This window comes from Mastigoproctus giganteus, chromosome 12 (assembly GCF_048544385.1).
Source record: "Mastigoproctus giganteus isolate SK-2022 chromosome 12, ASM4854438v1, whole genome shotgun sequence".
Lineage (NCBI taxonomy): Eukaryota > Metazoa > Arthropoda > Arachnida > Uropygi > Thelyphonidae > Mastigoproctus > Mastigoproctus giganteus.
Genome location: NC_143586.1, coordinates 33,735,912 through 33,752,626, shown reverse-complemented (window position 1 = coordinate 33,752,626; position 16,715 = coordinate 33,735,912). Strand labels below are relative to the sequence as shown.

General features: G+C 36.1%; 1 protein-coding gene across 1 annotated transcript in view; it reads left to right on the top strand.

Annotated features, from left to right (window-relative positions):
- Positions 1-6,580: 6,580 nt before the first annotated feature.
- The window catches only part of e(r) (enhancer of rudimentary), a 53,903-nt gene continuing 43,768 nt past the window's right edge, over positions 6,581-16,715 (top strand). The window contains exon 1 of the mRNA XM_090386890.1: positions 6,581-6,624. Coding sequence (XP_090243016.1) covers positions 6,622-6,624 — 3 coding nt within the window. The 5' untranslated portion in view covers positions 6,581-6,621. The remainder of the gene's footprint in view (positions 6,625-16,715) is intronic.

Genomic DNA, 16,715 nt, shown 5'->3' with positions numbered 1-16,715 from the left:
CTAGCAACTCTACATCCTTCCTAAAATGAGGCCTCCGGACTTGTATACAGTATTCAAGGTGTGGCCTGACCATTGCCTTATACAAAGGGATAATCGCCTCCTTGTCTCTGCAAGAAAAATTCCTATATATCATTGACAAAACTTCATGCCCTGCTCAGCCAGCCCATCTGCACTGCTCAAAGAACTTCATATCTGACTGCACAATTACCCCCAAGGTTTTTTCATTCTCTACCTCCTGAGTGTAGTGCCACACAGTTGGTACGGGTCTCTTGGGTTACTGCTACCCATATTATTAAATTACAGTTGTCACTTCTCAGCCCATCTGCCTAAATTTTCTAGATCCTGTTGCAGTAGCATACTGTTTTTACTATCATTAACAACCCTGCCAACTTTGTATCATCTGCAAACTTGGACATTAAGCCTGATATACCCTCATCAATATCATTGATAAATACACAAAACAACAATACGCCCAGCACCGAACCATGGAGGACTCCGCTAATAACATTAGTCCACTTAGAGCAGTGTCCATTTATTACCACTCTCTGATGTTTCCCACTTAACCATCCCTTTATCCATTGCAGTTACTTGCCCTTAGTGCCATACCGCTCCAGTTTGTACAGCACTTTCCATGGGCTACAGTATCAAAAGCTTTCCTGAAATGAAAGTATATGATATCAAAATTGTTTTTGCCTCTAGTTCCTTTGTGACCGCATCATAGTATCCAATCAAATTGGTCAAACAAGACTTCCCCTTAACAAACCCATGCTGTGTCTGAGTTATTACTGCTGACTTGTCTAAGTGATCCTGTATCACCTCTTTAACCAGTGACTCCATTATTTTCCGCGGCACAGAAATTAAAATAACAGGTCTATAATTATTTGTGTCACCCTTTGAAACCCCCTTTGTGAACTGGGGATACATTTTCACATCTTCAGTCCATGGGCACCTTCCCTGACTCTAAAGATGCTCGCATTATTATGGCTAAGGGTTTGCTTATTTCCCTTGCTGCCTCCTTCATTATAACTGGATAGATTCCATCTGCCCCAGGTGCCTTTTTTATGTTTAACTTCAACAATTTCTCCTCCACTTTGCTCTCAATTATTACAAAATCATTTAGCTCCCTGTTAGAGTTTGATAAACGTCTGGCATTCCCCTCCTTCAATAACTCCTCCTGTATGTAGATGCAAAATACTCGTTCAGTTTATGAGTTACTTGAGCAGGATCATCAATAGTCGAACGACGTATGTTAAATGGACCAATGTGATTCATCCCCTTCCTTCTAGAGTTTACAAACTTAAAGTACTCTTTGCTGTTTTTGTTTGCGTCCTTTGCCGAAGATTTCTCGTAATCTGCCTTCGCCTGCCTAACTTCCTTTGTGACTTGATTACAGACTAGCTTATATCTGCCATAGGCTTCTGAGTCGCTTGATAATTTATATGCATCCCATGCATTTTTCTTCTCGTTACGAGTCTCATTAGTTCATTAGATAACCATTTAGGAAACTTTTAGTAGCATCCACGATTAATTCCTTGAATGCTTCCCACTTAGAATTTACTGTTTGTAACATCGTCAGTTGATCCCACTGTACCGAATTTAAAACTGTCGGAGGCCACAGTACTCACCTTTACGGAAGCATAAACCCTTTCCTTTCCCCTGATGGTAATTAAATCTTTAAGTAAATCCCACATCAGTACACTGTGATCACTGCCACTTAGTGATTCGTTTATCTGCAAATTCTTAACACACGAATGATCACTGCTGATAACCAGATCAAGAGTATTACTTTCTCTGGTTGCCTCTCGAACATGCTGCTGCAGAAAACAATCATCCAATAAATCCACAAAAGTCTGACTAGTGTGTGAGTGACCAACCCACAAGTTCCAGTCAATATCTGGAAAGTTGAAATCCCCTATTATAAGACATTCCGATTTACTAGCCCACTCTATTTCTCTGTACAATTGTTCATTGTAATCATTCGAGTCTTTAGGCCTATAACACACTCCTACTCTTATTTTTGCTTTCGTAGTGTTTATGTCACACCAAACTGACTCAACAGTGCATTGTTCATCTATATCAACTGGGTGCACTTCTTTTGATTTTATGTTTTTCTTAATTAACAGCATAACGCCTCCTCCCTTTCTATCCTTTCTGTACACATTGCACTCCCCAAATTCCAGTTCATCATTCCTTATTTGAGGTTGTAGAGCAGATATCATCTTTTAAGGGCACAAAAGGTGATATAGTTGTAGACGTTGGAACTAACGATATTAAGAGTAGGAGCCCGGCAGAATTGCTTAACAAGTACAGCTCACTGTTGAAAAAAAGCCGTGAAATAGTGTTGAATTTTAAAGTGTCTGCAATTCTGCCCAGGCACAATAGGAGGGAGTATATGATGAGAGCCTTGTCGTTCAATTCGGCCCTGGAAAGATTGTGCAAGGCTCAAGGGGTAGAATTTTTTTCAGCCTGGACTGTACTTGTTAACAGGAGAGATTGCTTCTACAGGGATGGGATACACTTAAATAGAAAGGGTGCAAGAATATTTGCTGATGCTATCGAGGCAGTGTTAGGTGGGTCGGAAAACTGATAGCTTGGTGGGGGGAAACAAAGACTAATAGATTAACAGAAGCCACTGGCAGAGGTGAAAGAGATTCTTGCACTGCTTCTATTGGAATAAGCAGAAGCCTCAAAAAACAAGATGCAGGATATTTCAGAGACTGCCGGGAGTCATCGCGGTACAAGTAAACACATGGGTTGTGTTACGGTAGCTAAGAATAGAAACAGGTGAATGTATACTTGCGTGTACACCAATGCTAGGAGTTTAGTAAATAAATTTGATGAATTTGAGGTATTGCTCAAAACATCAAAGGCAGATATTGTTGGGATATCAGAGACGTGGTGTCACACATATATGAGGAATGCAGCACTGGAATTTGGAGAGTACAACGTCTACAGAAAGGATAGACTGGATAGGAAGGGAGGAGGGGTTATGCTATTAGTTAAGAAATACATAAAATCCGAGGAAGTGAAGCCAGTGGACATCGCTGGACAGTGCAGTGTCGAGTCAGTTTGGTGTGACATAAGCATTGGGAGATCAAAATTGAGAGTAGGAGTGTGTTATAGGTCTAATGACTCTGATGAGTATAATAAGAAACTGTACAGGGAAATAGAGTGGGCCAGTAAATCAGAGAGTCTTATATTGGGAGATTTTAATTTCCCAGATATTGACTGGATTTTGTGCGTTGGTCACTCACACACTAGCAAGGCTTTTGTGGATTTATTGTATGATTGTTTTCTACATCAGCATGTTCGGGAGGCAACTAGAGGGAGTAATACTCTTGATTTGATTATCAGTAGTGATTCTTCATGCATTAAGAATCTGCAGATAAATGAACCACTAGGTGGCAGTGATCACAGTGTGCTGAAGTGGGATTTACTCAAAGAGATAACTACCATTAGGGGCAAAGGGAAGGGTTATTGCTCTCGTAAAGGCGACTATGATGGTCTGAGACAGTATATAAATTCTATACAGTGGGACCAACTGATGATGTTACCAACAGCAAATGCAAAATGGGAAGCATTCAAAGAACTTATCTTGGAAGCTACTAGGCTTTACATACCAACTAAGACATATTGTTCAAGGTTTAGGCCTAAATGGATGTAAGATGAACTGATGAGGCATATGGCAGAGAAGAAACATGCATGGGATACATACAAATTATGTATCCCATGCATGACACAGAAGCCTATGATAGATACAAGTTGATCTGTAGCCAAGTTACAAAGGAGGTTAGCCAGGCGAAGGCAGATTACGAGAAATCTTTGGCAATGGATGCAAAGAAAAACAGCAAAGAGTTCTTTACTTATGTAAACTCTAGAAGGAAGGGGATGAATCAGATTGGTCCACTTGATATCGATGGGTCAACTGTTGATGATCCTGCTCAGGTAGCTAAAAAACTAAATGAATATTTTGCATCGACATTCACACATGAGGAGTTATTTAGCGAGAGGAAAGCCAGAGGTGTATTCAACTCTAGCAGTAAGCTAGAGAATCTTGTAATAACTGAGAGTAAAGTGGAGGAGAAATTGTTGAAGATAAACACAAGGAAGGCACCCGGGATGGATGGGATCTATCCAGTTATATATAAGGAGGCAGCAAAGGAAATAAGCAAACCTTTAGCCATAATTATGACAGCTTCCTTGGACTCAGGGGAGGTACCGACAGACTGGAGATGTGCAAATGTGACCCCAATTCACAAAGGAGGATCAGAGGCTGACACAAGTAATTATAGACCTGAGAGTTTAACTTCTGTTCCAGGAAAATTAATGGAGGTACTAGTTAAAGAAGCACTGCAGGATCATTTAGACAAGACTTCAGTTATAGCTCAGACACAACATGGTTTTGTTAAGGGGAAGTCTTGCCTGACCAATTTGATTGGATACTATGATGCAGTCACAAAGGAACTGGATGCAGGGAATAACTTTGATATTGTATACTTGGATCTTCGAAAGGCTTTTGATACTGTTGCACAATGGAAGACTGCTGTACAAATTGGAGCAGTGTGACATTGGAGGCAAATTGCTGCTGTGGATAAAGGGGTGGTTGAGGGGGAGAAGACAGTGAGTGGTAATCAATGGACACTGCTCATCGTGGACTAATGTTATTAGTGGAGTCCCTCAGGGCTCAGTGTTGGGTCCATTATGTTTTCTGTATTTATAAATGATATTGATCATGGTAGATCAAGCTTAATGTCGAAGTTTGCAGACGATACAAAGGTAGGCAGGGTTGTCAAGGACACTACTGACACTATGCTGCTGCAACAGGATCTTTAAAGGTTGTGCAGATGGACCGAGAGGTGGCAAATGAAGTTTAACATTGACAAATGTAAAGTACTACATATGGGAAACAGCAACCCCAGAGCAACGTATCAACTCTGTGGTACTACACTGACAGTGGTTGAGAATGAAAGGGACTTGGGTGGTGTTTGTGCAGGCAGATATGAAGTTCCCTGAGCAGTGCAGACGGGCTGCAAGAGTAGCTCATGGAGTATTGTCAATGAGATACAGGAATTTTTCTAGCAGGGATTAGGAGGTGATTATTCCCTTGTATAACGCAATGGTCAGGCCACACCTAGAGTACTGTATACAGGTCTGGAGGCCTCATTTCAAGAAGGATGTAGAGCTGCTGGAACGAGTACAGAGAAGGGCAACAAGATTAGTGAATGGAACAAAGGGGTGCTCTTACGAAGAAAGGTTTAAGTTTTGCGAATTACAGTGTCTGGAGACTAGGCACCAGCGAGGTGATCTGATAGAGGTGTATAAAGCCTTGAATGGTTTGAGCATGCTCAATGCCGATGGGAATACTGAACCCTAAGCATGCTCAATGCTTAGGGTTCAGTATTGGGTCCATTATTGTTTTCTGTATTTATAAATGATATTGATGATGGTATATCAAGCTTAATGTCCAAGTTTGCAGACGATACGAAGGTAGGCAGGGTTGTCAAGGACACTACTGACACTATGCTACTGCAACAGGATCTGGAAAGGTTGAGCAGATGGGCTGAGAGGTGGCAAATTAAGTTTAACATTGACAAATGTAAAGTACTACATATGGGAAACAGCAACCCCAGAGCAACTTATCAACTCTGTTGTATACACTAACAGTGGTAGAGAATGAAAGACCTGGGGGTGTTTGTGCAAGCAGATATGAAGTTTTCTGGACAGTGCAGACGGGCTGCAAGAGTAGCTCATGGCGTATTATCGATGATATATAGGAATTTTTCTAACCGGGAAAAGGAGGTGATTATTCCCTTGTATAAGGCAATGGGGTGACCGCCCCTAGAGTACTATATGCAGGTCTGGAGGCCTCATTTCAAGAAGGATGTAGAGATGCTGGAACGAGTACAGAGAAGGGCAACAAGAAGCAACAATTGAATGGAACAAAGGGGTGCTCTTACGAAGAAAGGCTTACGTTTTGCAAATTACAGTGTCTGGAGACTAGACACCCGCGAGGTGATCTGATAGAGGTGTATAAAGTCTTGAATGGTTTGAGCATGCTCAATGCTGATGGGATTCGTTGTCGAAGTTGATAGCTTAAATAAATTCAAGGAGGAAGTGGACAAAGTTTTAGAGTGAATGGATTTGTAAAATTGTTTTTATTTATTTATTTTTATTTTTGTCTGATGCTACATAAGCTTTTACGCTTGCTTTCTTGCATCACATGCCTCCATTACTATTACTAATGAGCTATATTAATGAACAAACCAATCGAGGCATAAATAAGCTCCAAAAACAAGAATAATCTGAATAAATTTTTATTTTATTTTTTTTTTTGGCTGATGCTACGTAAGCTTGCTTTCTTGTATCACATGCCTTTACTACTACTAAATTTTCATAAATGTAAAATAAATGTAAGACATGAAGATTACAATTTATCTGATAATGTATGGAATAGCTCCTGCCACTTTGGAATAATGGTCATATGAACCAATTTGGAAAATTTTCAATGTTTTTAGGCGAACTACCTAAAAGTAAAAGATCATATATTTCACTTAGTTTTTACATGTAATATGAAATGTTCTGCTGCAAGAGGGCATTGGTGTCTTCTCGATTGTTTTGAAAATGGTATGTGTGTCTCTGTTTTATTGTTTTAAATTTGTATTTAAGATATTTAATAGCAAAGAGTACTTTGCCTCGATTTTTTAAATGTCGTATATATGTATAATACGTTTGTGTACGCAGTTTTTTAATGCAGCATTAAGGCTTTTTCCATCCATAAGTACGAAAGTTCAAAACTCGCAGAGTTGTGTATTTGCATGCCTGTAATATTTAGTTCTTTCGTCTTGTACAAATTAGTTTTAGCGTCAGTGAGTTATAATTGTTACTATTATTTTGGCTTTATATGATATTTTCACCGTCTGTTAAGATGAAGTGATTTTAATTCTTTTGGGGATTAAGTGATAATAATGAAACTGTTATTTAAATAAGTATACAGTGAAGTAATTTTTTCCAAAAACTTCGAATTTGTTTTCTAAGTTAGGCTTAGCTGTTTTCAGGTGTCAACTAGTAACAGTGTTCTTATTACTTGTGATACTTTGTGCATTGCCTTTTTTTTTTTTTTTTTTTTTATTAGGCAGGTAAATCCTGCTATTATAACGCACGCATAATGCGTGTAATATATATATATATATATATATATATATTATTTTTTAAGCCGTCAGGTATTTGCCAGTACATTTGCTTGGTGATGGGATTGAAATCCTATGATTGTTAGAAAATAGTTGGACGACAAAGTCTTAAAAATGTGTAGCCCACCTGGAACATCCCCATTCTTATCTGTCAAGATAGTTTTTTTTTTTTTTTAATTAACATGGTGTTATTCTTGTCACTTTGAACCAACTGCTCTGCAAAATTTAATTTTTTTCTAGCAATTGTTATCAGATGTCAGTATGTGTTCACATGGTTTTAGTTGAATGGTAGAATTTTTTTAAAACATCTTGGTAAATTTCTGGTTTAGCATTTCCAACCACTTCAGATAACTATACGTAATTGGCAAATTTGATAGTATATTGCTGTAAATGGCTTTTATTCTCCTACAAATAATTGGCAAATATGTGGATATTCACTCTGGAAAATTGAATTGATTTCTATTAGTGGTACCAACAGCAACTGTTATTGGTAGAAACCAACAAGATACAGTTGTCATAATGATTCAGCGATCTTTCTGTTGGATATATTAGGTGGACTTGGAGTGAGGTAGTGGGAGAGGTCCATCCCAAATACATAAATTAACTCCCTTGGCATGTAGATTCAACAAGAAAAAAAAAGTACAGTGGATGAATTAATTAGAATTTGTGTAATTTCACTGAAAGGAATAGTTGCTAAGATAGTACATTATACAGATAAACTTTAACACATTATATTTCAAGAATTAAAATTAGCATTTACTTTAATTATAGCTACTAGTTTTATGTGATGCCTTATGGGTTTTTATAGGATCACTCAAAGTATAAACAGAAAAAACTACAGGTGGGTTGGTACAGCAGTATATCCTGTTATAAGGTTCTAAATGTCTTTAAAAATATCATATAATTATACTGAAGTATAAATTATTATAAGTTCCAGTTAATGCTTTATCAGATTTACCCCCAAAAACGTTGCACACACAGTCACATCTGAGTGTGCCATCATACTATTGAAATGTGTGGAAATAATGGCAATCACAGTAATTTAACATTTCCCACTTCTTAATATATTCATTATCTTGATAGTATAGTAGATGGAAGAGATGTAAGAAGATATAGTATATATTTTTTAATTATTAATTTTAATTAATTTATTGTTTTTAAATTAACATCAAACAGGCTTAAAAATTCAAAAAGTCTGCTGAAAATTTCTAAAATATGCAATAAAAGAAGGAACATGAAGTGAGGAGCCCAGAAATGTTTTTATTTTTATTCAAAGTAATCGCTACATAATTGAATGCATTTATTATGCCATTCTTAAAGTTTCTGAAAAGAATCAGTCACTGAAGACATCCAAAGAGATGGTGTTCATTTCAGCAGTTACATTTTTATGTCCTCAACATCCTCAAATCTCTTTCCTTTGAGGGCAGTTTTCATCTTGAGATGTGGAAGAAGTCTACTGTGGTTCTAGTTCAGTAGAGTAGGGTAGATGGCTGATCTTTATAATGCCATGTTTCATCAGACATGTCTTCACGATGAGTACGGAATGGGTGTGGACATTGTCGGGCAGCAAGAATCAGCTGCTTTTCTCTTTAAATTGAAGCCCCACCTGGGAAATGTGCATCAGTAGTCTTTGAAGCACCTGCACATAGACCACTCCATTGATTAATTTCCCTTCAGGTACAGTACAAATTCCTTGTGAACCACAACCTGTTTTTCGATAAACGTGATGAGCATTATCTTGATCCCATAAACCTTTTGGCCTTTGGTGATTATTTTGAAGTCCACTGCATGCTGTGATGTTTCATCTCTGGGCAGAGCCAGAACTAGGCAATCCTACACCTGGGGCACAAGTAATATAAGTGTGCCCCCCATTATATGCAGGTAGTCAGTCTTTATAAATTTATAAAAATTACTATTGCAACGATCTATGATTTGCATATCTTTCTTAAAATAATTTAAATAATACAGTGAATATAATAAAATGTCAAAGAAAAAGAAACTAACAAATATTCATTTATATCTACATAGATTTTGTTTCTATATAAACTGCAAAGAAAATACATAGCTTCAAAATTTAAAAAACCACAGATAGCTTATGTTTATATATCTAGTATAAAATCATAGAAACAAAATATTGCAAAATATAGTACTTTTAACATTATAACATAAAATAAAAATAAGTTGTATTATTTTGTTGCAATGAAGTTGTATTATTTTAATCAAATTTTTTTCGCTTTTGCCGAAGCAAAAGCATCAATAATTTCATCATAATTTATTTTGTGTACCCTGATTTTCAGTGGATACAATTGATACGTTGGTTAGTTGTTGATCTAAGGTAATTTTTAATCGATTTAAGTTTACTGAAAGACCTTTTGCTACTGTTACAGGTAGAGTAAGAAAATTTCGTAACGCTATTTCTATATTTGGATAAGATTCTATTAGACAGTACTCATGAATGAATTGGAGAAGTTGTAAAGGGATTACAGATTCAATTCTCCAGAATTGATAAAACATGATTTTTGAAACTTTCAGTGTTTGTTGAAATATCTGATGCATTTAAGCCTTTGTTGTATTTTAATGCAAGGTTGGATGGAAGCAGCCTTCTGCAAGTCAGGTTTATTAATTAATGCAAGTGAAGTTCCAAATAGAAAATCAAAATCTGAAGAAATAGTATTCAGTTTTTCAAATCTAGTGCTCAAGTCATTCATAAGAACATCCAAAACATATTTAATTTCAATACAAAATTGTTGTTCGACAGATAAATTGAAATCGTCTGAAGATTCGTAAAGTGTCATTCTTTTTTTCTTTCTTCTTTCATCTGGAAATGTAACTGGTATATCTATTCTTCTAGCTTTCATCTGGTATATCCATTTTTTTCTGCTGTGGTATATATCCAAAAATATCTTGAAATTCACTTTCCCGTATTTCTTGTAGATTTTATATCAGTTTGCTTATTTATTGGGAAGACTTACCTATGCAAAGACTTTTAGCTTGTAATGCTTTATTTACACAGTCAGTATTATGAAGAATTTTATTCCATATAGCCAATCTGCATAAAAATGGATAGTCTATTTGTAAAAGCAGACTTTGAGCAATACTGATAGTGTTTGCATTTGCAGACATATCTTCAATATTAATTAAAACTTCATAAACGTTTGTTATTTGTAAGAATAAAGGTTTTATAGCTCATTCTTTGGATGACCATCTTGTGTCTGTATGTCTTTTAAGTGAAATCTTCAAAGTATTCATTAAAATTTCCCAGCAACTAGTGGAACCAAAAAAAAAATAAGTATTCTTTGAACATTGCCAAAAAAACTTATCATCCTATACACTATTTATTGATGCTGCATCCACACCAGCTAAATTAAGACTGTACTGAACATGGTACAAATGTTGCAAATTCAATTTTTTTTTAATTATTGCCTGTATGCCATTATATTTTCCTGCCATATTGGTCCTGTTATTGTATCTCTGCCCTTACATTTTTAATGTTAAGTCCATTCTTTTCTAATTTGGAAGAATTTCTGTATCCAGTGGCAGTCTTTTCTTTACTTTCTATAAAATCAGTGAAACTCTTCTATTGATTTTTTCTGTCTATATTATTATTATTAGCCATATGGTACAAGGAAGCCTGGGACTTATGCTGCACCAGCCAAAAAAAAAAATTCCTGAGTTACCCTGAGAGAGAGAGAGAGAGAGAGAGAGAGAGAGAGAGAGAGAGAGAGAGAGAGAGAGAGAGAGAGAGAGAGAGAGAGAGAGACAGACAAAAGTAAAGGAGTCACCAAGAAAGAGAAGAATGATGATATCCAGCTCAGGACCCTGGGTGTGCCAAGCCCATACTCACCAGATGTGAGCCCCTGGGGTTAAGTAATTTGCACATATCATTATTTGGGACATTTGTTAATGATGTGATAAATTGGATGTGCAATCAGTTAAAAAGGAGTATTTAGCTTTTTTAATTTTTGAAATAATACTGGCCCGAATTTCATTTCCGATTAAACATATAAATTCGTCTTGAATTTTATGCGATAAATAATTCACAGTTCCTTTTTGATGATTTGAAATTTGTTCTGCTAATTCTTTATTATAATGACTTATAAGTTCAGTAATATTGAAGAATATTTCAGCTTTTGGATTCCCAGTTCGTCGCATTTGAACCTCTTAATGCAAGATTATTTTTTGCACAAAATAATATTGCATCCAGAATAATTTTTTAAATTATTCTGGACGAAATCTGTCCTTCTCTAAAAAGCAATTTTAACAGAGATGCTCTATAAAAAGCAATTTTAACATAGAGCATCTCTGTTAAAATTTCTTTTTATAGAGCATCATCAATAAGTCCAGAATTTTTTACTCTTTTCCATTGATTAAATTTCGTGAACACTTTCTAAAATTTCCATTTTAGAAAGTGCTCATGGGTTCTAATGAATTTTTGTGATTTGGAATACATCAATATAAGTGTTTCCAAGAGGAAAAGTCTTTCTTTGAATTGACTAGTATTTTTGTTAAAATTTAATAAAGGGAATAAAAATTTTTTTTTAGTAAGTTAGTGTATTACATATTTTATTGCACATACAGTATCATAACATTTTAGAAAATAATTACAATTTACAGGTACAAATAAAAAAAAAGTGAGTTGTGGTCACTTTTTTTTTTTTTTTTTTTTTTTTTTGTCTGAGAAAAACCATATATGCGGCATTCGAAAACCCACTTCATTGTAGTTGATTGTTCATTCTTGAGCTGTGTGACTGCCATGTATGATTAGCAAAAGACAAACTTGATAACATTATTTTAAGTAAGAGTTTGCTCACAATCTGCATTCTGTAGTATAAAAAAGTATTTTAACAAGAAAAATTTCCTGCTCCAAAAATTAACAAGAACCCTTTACTCAAAAAAATTTAACAAGGAGAATTGCACCCTCCCAATTCGATTACTGTCTAAAATCTCATTTCGGAAATGAGACAAAAATCGAATTGTAAAACATATATTTTAAATAACTGATAATTACATATAATTTTATAACCTATAAAAATAAAATATATTGTTACAGTTAAACTAAAGGAAATTAAGTACATAAAAGAAAGTTTTGTTTATAACAATTTATTTTAACTTACTTTTTTAATGTGGAGACGCAACAACTGAACAACAGAATTTGAATTAACGCTTTAGTTTATTTTAACCTGCAACCACACTCACACTTCAGCTATTGTGGTATTCAAGTGAAATATTTGCCAACTGGCTAACACTGGAGGATTAGATAGCACTGAAGGGAAAACCAAAAAGCTGAGAAGTGTGACTCCACAAAACGGGCCATACATGATAGAAATTTGTAATTGGAGTTTCTCTGTTGTTATTTTTGAAATTTATAAAACCTATTCCTCCCTGATATTTCTTCCTGTAAGTGATTATAAATCCCGAATTTATAATTTTTTTCACTCTCAGAAAATCACAAGTTTTGGGATCAGATGTAGCCACCTACAAAGATAATGTATTTTTTTTAATAATTTTTTTATTTTTATTATAAAAAAAAAAAGAATACAGGTTGACCATAGGCTGTTATCCATGTCAGGGATACGCCTTAATCTTCTGACTGGCTGTAGAAAGCAGTCAACTAGTGCAACTTCTCAGTATGTGGGATAGGTAGCTACACACGTTTTACGGGCAGCACTTACATTGTGGAATGGTAATCCCTTTAACTCTTAATTTGCACTTTCTAATTGCCTAAAGGCCAGAGGTGGGTACAATGCTTACAAAGTTGTCTCATAATCCATTTGTTATATGGAAATTTTCTTCTTTCTGTGGAAACTATTTTAAATGTAATTACTAAAAGGAATTCAAAAAAATTCACTATAAAGAAGTTCATTAAACAGAGATCAGACTGTAATTAAATCAAAAATGAAGCGCTATTAAAATACATAACCAGTCAATTGTACCCTTAAAGTGCTGTGCCTGGGGCTGGATCCCCACCATAGTTCTGGCTCTGTCTTTGGGTCATACAGAAACACCTGACACTCATCAGCAGTGTTGTAGATGAGTGTTGGGTTACAATACAGTTGAGGAAATTAGGATTATCTTGACAGATTTGGATGAATTCTTTGCACAATGACACTCTTCATTGCTCTGCTCATCTGTGAAGCTGTATGGCATAATTTTGCAGTACTTTTTCCTAAGAAGGAATATACCTTCATCAGTATCATGGATAAATATAGAAAACAATGGGTCCAACACTGAACCCTTGGGGAACTCCACTAATAACATTAGTCCACAAAGAGCAGTGTCTATTGATTACTGCTCTGTCTTCTCCCACTCAACCATTCCTTTATCCACAGCAGCAACTTTCCCTAATGCCACACTTCCAATTTCCACAGCAGTCTCTTATGTGCAACAGTATCAAAAGCTTTTACATAATCCAAGTACAGTAAAAGTCCGAAAATCCGGACTGCTCAGGGACTGGGTCGATCCGGATTCTCAGGCAGTATTTTTAAAATTCAAATTTAAGATGGAATAAAGAAGAGATGACCAGGTAAATTTTGACAGTTTATTCATCAGTAAATAAAGCATGCTTCATTTATCGAAACGAGCAGTTTTAAAGAAAAATAAAGTCAACACCCGACAAAGATGTAATCATGAAAATTTTCACCACAAAAAAAAAGAACGTGTTTAAAGCTTGAAATCATGTTCATTGTAAAAGAAAAATACAGTGTATAAATGAAAGCAGAAGATACATATTTTATATAAATTAATTATTTGTTTTAGTTTATTAACGAAACATTTTCATATAAAATACAAAGTTCGAAAAACAAACATATTTATTCGTTCTTTTCCGCCATGTCTGTTGCACTGCTTGTGGATGGAACACTTGCAGCTTCTACTCTATCTGCTGCACTGCTTGATGTTTCTAGCCAGGTGGGAAGGAGCAGCAGTGCGTAGCACACGCTTCTTGATTAGACCGGGGTTCGAGCCTGTCACCACCAAATACGGGGGATGCAGAAAGGTCAGGGAATGACCACCGCATATTTCCGGAGCAATATGGGCTTAGTTGCTAATGCTCCTAGAAAAAAAAAAAAATAGGTTGATGTTTCTATTGCTTTCTTTAAATAATTTTGTATATCACCTTGTTTACGACTTTGTAATTTCTTTGTGATAAAATTATTATGCACCATGTGCGCATACATGGTGTCTTTTTTTTGTTAGTTGTTGGCGCATCGGCTTCTGTGGCTTATATTGCACCTCCCAAGGTTTTTGCATTTTCTACTCTGATCCAAGCCTGAGGCGGGATTTGAAACCGCGACCTTTGGGTTGCCAGGAAGGCACTTTACCCACCTGGCTAGCCCAGTCAGCACATGACGTCTTGAAGACTGAAGCTATGGTTCTGTTCCATAAATTTAATAACTGTTTCAATGGGCTTTTCTGCAGTAGCTCAAGATATCTTTTCTTGTAACGAATGGGCCTGGTGTACTGGGGTCCATGATTGTGAAGAATATACAATGATAACCCAGTTTAATGTAATACAATAAAATATACAATGGCAGAAGCTTTCAAGACTGACAAGTCTCTTTTTCAACTGATAATTTGATTTGAATACAAATAACGTGAAATGAATAACGTGAGGCACGTTATTCATTTCCTATTGTTGTTGCACAGACGTGCGCTGTTTTTTTACTCCAGCATTTATCCAGCGTTAAAATGGTTGTCTCTGGGATGGGTGGGGTGCAGAGGTGTGCCTTTGCAGCGGTTTATGGCCTTTGGATCGTTTAATATATTAAGTGACTCTAGCCATAGGCGGTGGCGAAAGTGTCGTGAGTGGTCTACTATTTCAAAGTCACGTTTGGGACAAGATCGTGGTTGGTGGCCCCAAAGTGTTCCGCGACAGTGGATTGGTCAGTTTTTTGGGCCACCAACCACGATCTTGATCCCAAACGTGACTTTGAAATATTAGACCGCTCGCGACACTTGCCACCGCCTATGGCTAGAGTCACTTTATATATTAAACGATCCAAAGGCCATAAACCGCTGCAAAGGCACACGTCTGTGCCTCACTCTCAACTCATTGCACTTATCTGTTGTATTCAAATCAAATTATCAGTTGAAAAAGAGACTTTGTCAGTCTTGAAAGCTTCTGCCATTATATATTTTATTGTATTATATTAAACTGGGTTATCATTGTATATTCTTCACATATCTTTTCTTCTTCAACTTTGTCATTTTTTTCACAAGATTCTTCTGAATAATTCTCTTCTTCTTATCAGGAGTTATAATGCTATGAATAAGTTCTTGACCAGTGAAAATCACTGCAACTTCAAGATCATCTTCAATGCATATCCACTCTTCTATGTCATCAGCATTAAGTTTGTGTATAGTTGTCTTCCGTACATAATTTAACAGTTTCCATCAGTTCTCTCACTTCAGATGCCTTCAGCTTTATGTGAAATCCTTCAAAATCTTCGTTTCGATCAGATTGTAGATCTGCAAACATCATGTTTGCCCATAACTTTCGCCATGCTGTTTCATCAGTAACAGGCTTGACTGCATTCCATGCAGTCGCAAGTGAAAATGTTGCATCTTTGATTGTAAAACTGCATTGAAATTCTGAAGGGCTGACATTCTTATTCATCATTTTCATCAAAAAATCATTTTTATAGTGACATTTAAAGTTCCTAATGACTCCTTTATCCATGGGTTGAATTAATGGTGTTACATTTGGTGGCAAGTAACATGCAAAAATATTTCCTCAATCAGACACTAATTTTGATTCATGCGGGTGGGCCCTACAGTTGTCGAGAAGTAGCAAGCACTTTGTATTTGCAGGCTTCCCCAGTTTTCTCATGTTCTGATGAAACAAAATCATGAACAAACCAATCGCGAAATATATCTTTGTCCATCCAAGCATTCTTTTGGACTTTATAGGTCACAGGTAAGTGCACAATTCCTTTAAAGGTCCATGGGCACTGAAATTTGCCAACCACCAAGAGCTTCATTTTATGTTGACCTGAAGCATTAGCACACATAAGAACAGTTACTCTTTCCTTATTAAGCTTAAACTCTGTTGCATTTTGTTCTTGGTTTCCAGCCAAAGTTTTTGTGGGCAAACTTCCAGTAAACCGCTGTTTCATCAGTGTTATAAATTTGATCAGCTGTAAGGTCATAGTTAGATACAATTTTTTCAAATGTTGCACTATATTCTGTTGCTGCTTGTGTATCAGCCGACTGTCTTTCTCCAGCAATATCTAACTGTCTAATACCATGACAAGTCTTGAAATTCCTGAGCCATCCATCACTAAATATGCACTCTAATTCGATGTTCATTTGCTCCTTAAAAGACCTTGCTTTGGCATTAAGCATCGGCCTAGAAATTGCCATACCTTCCGATCGTTTTTCTAAAGCGATCAGAAGGTATGGCACACAGCACCTTATCGAGATTCTCTAATTTTGGCCGATGTAAACTTTTTCTCTCAGCAATTTTATTGTAAGGCTCAGACAAGGCTGTGAATTCTAGAATTTTATTCTTTGCCTTTTTTATATCGTAAA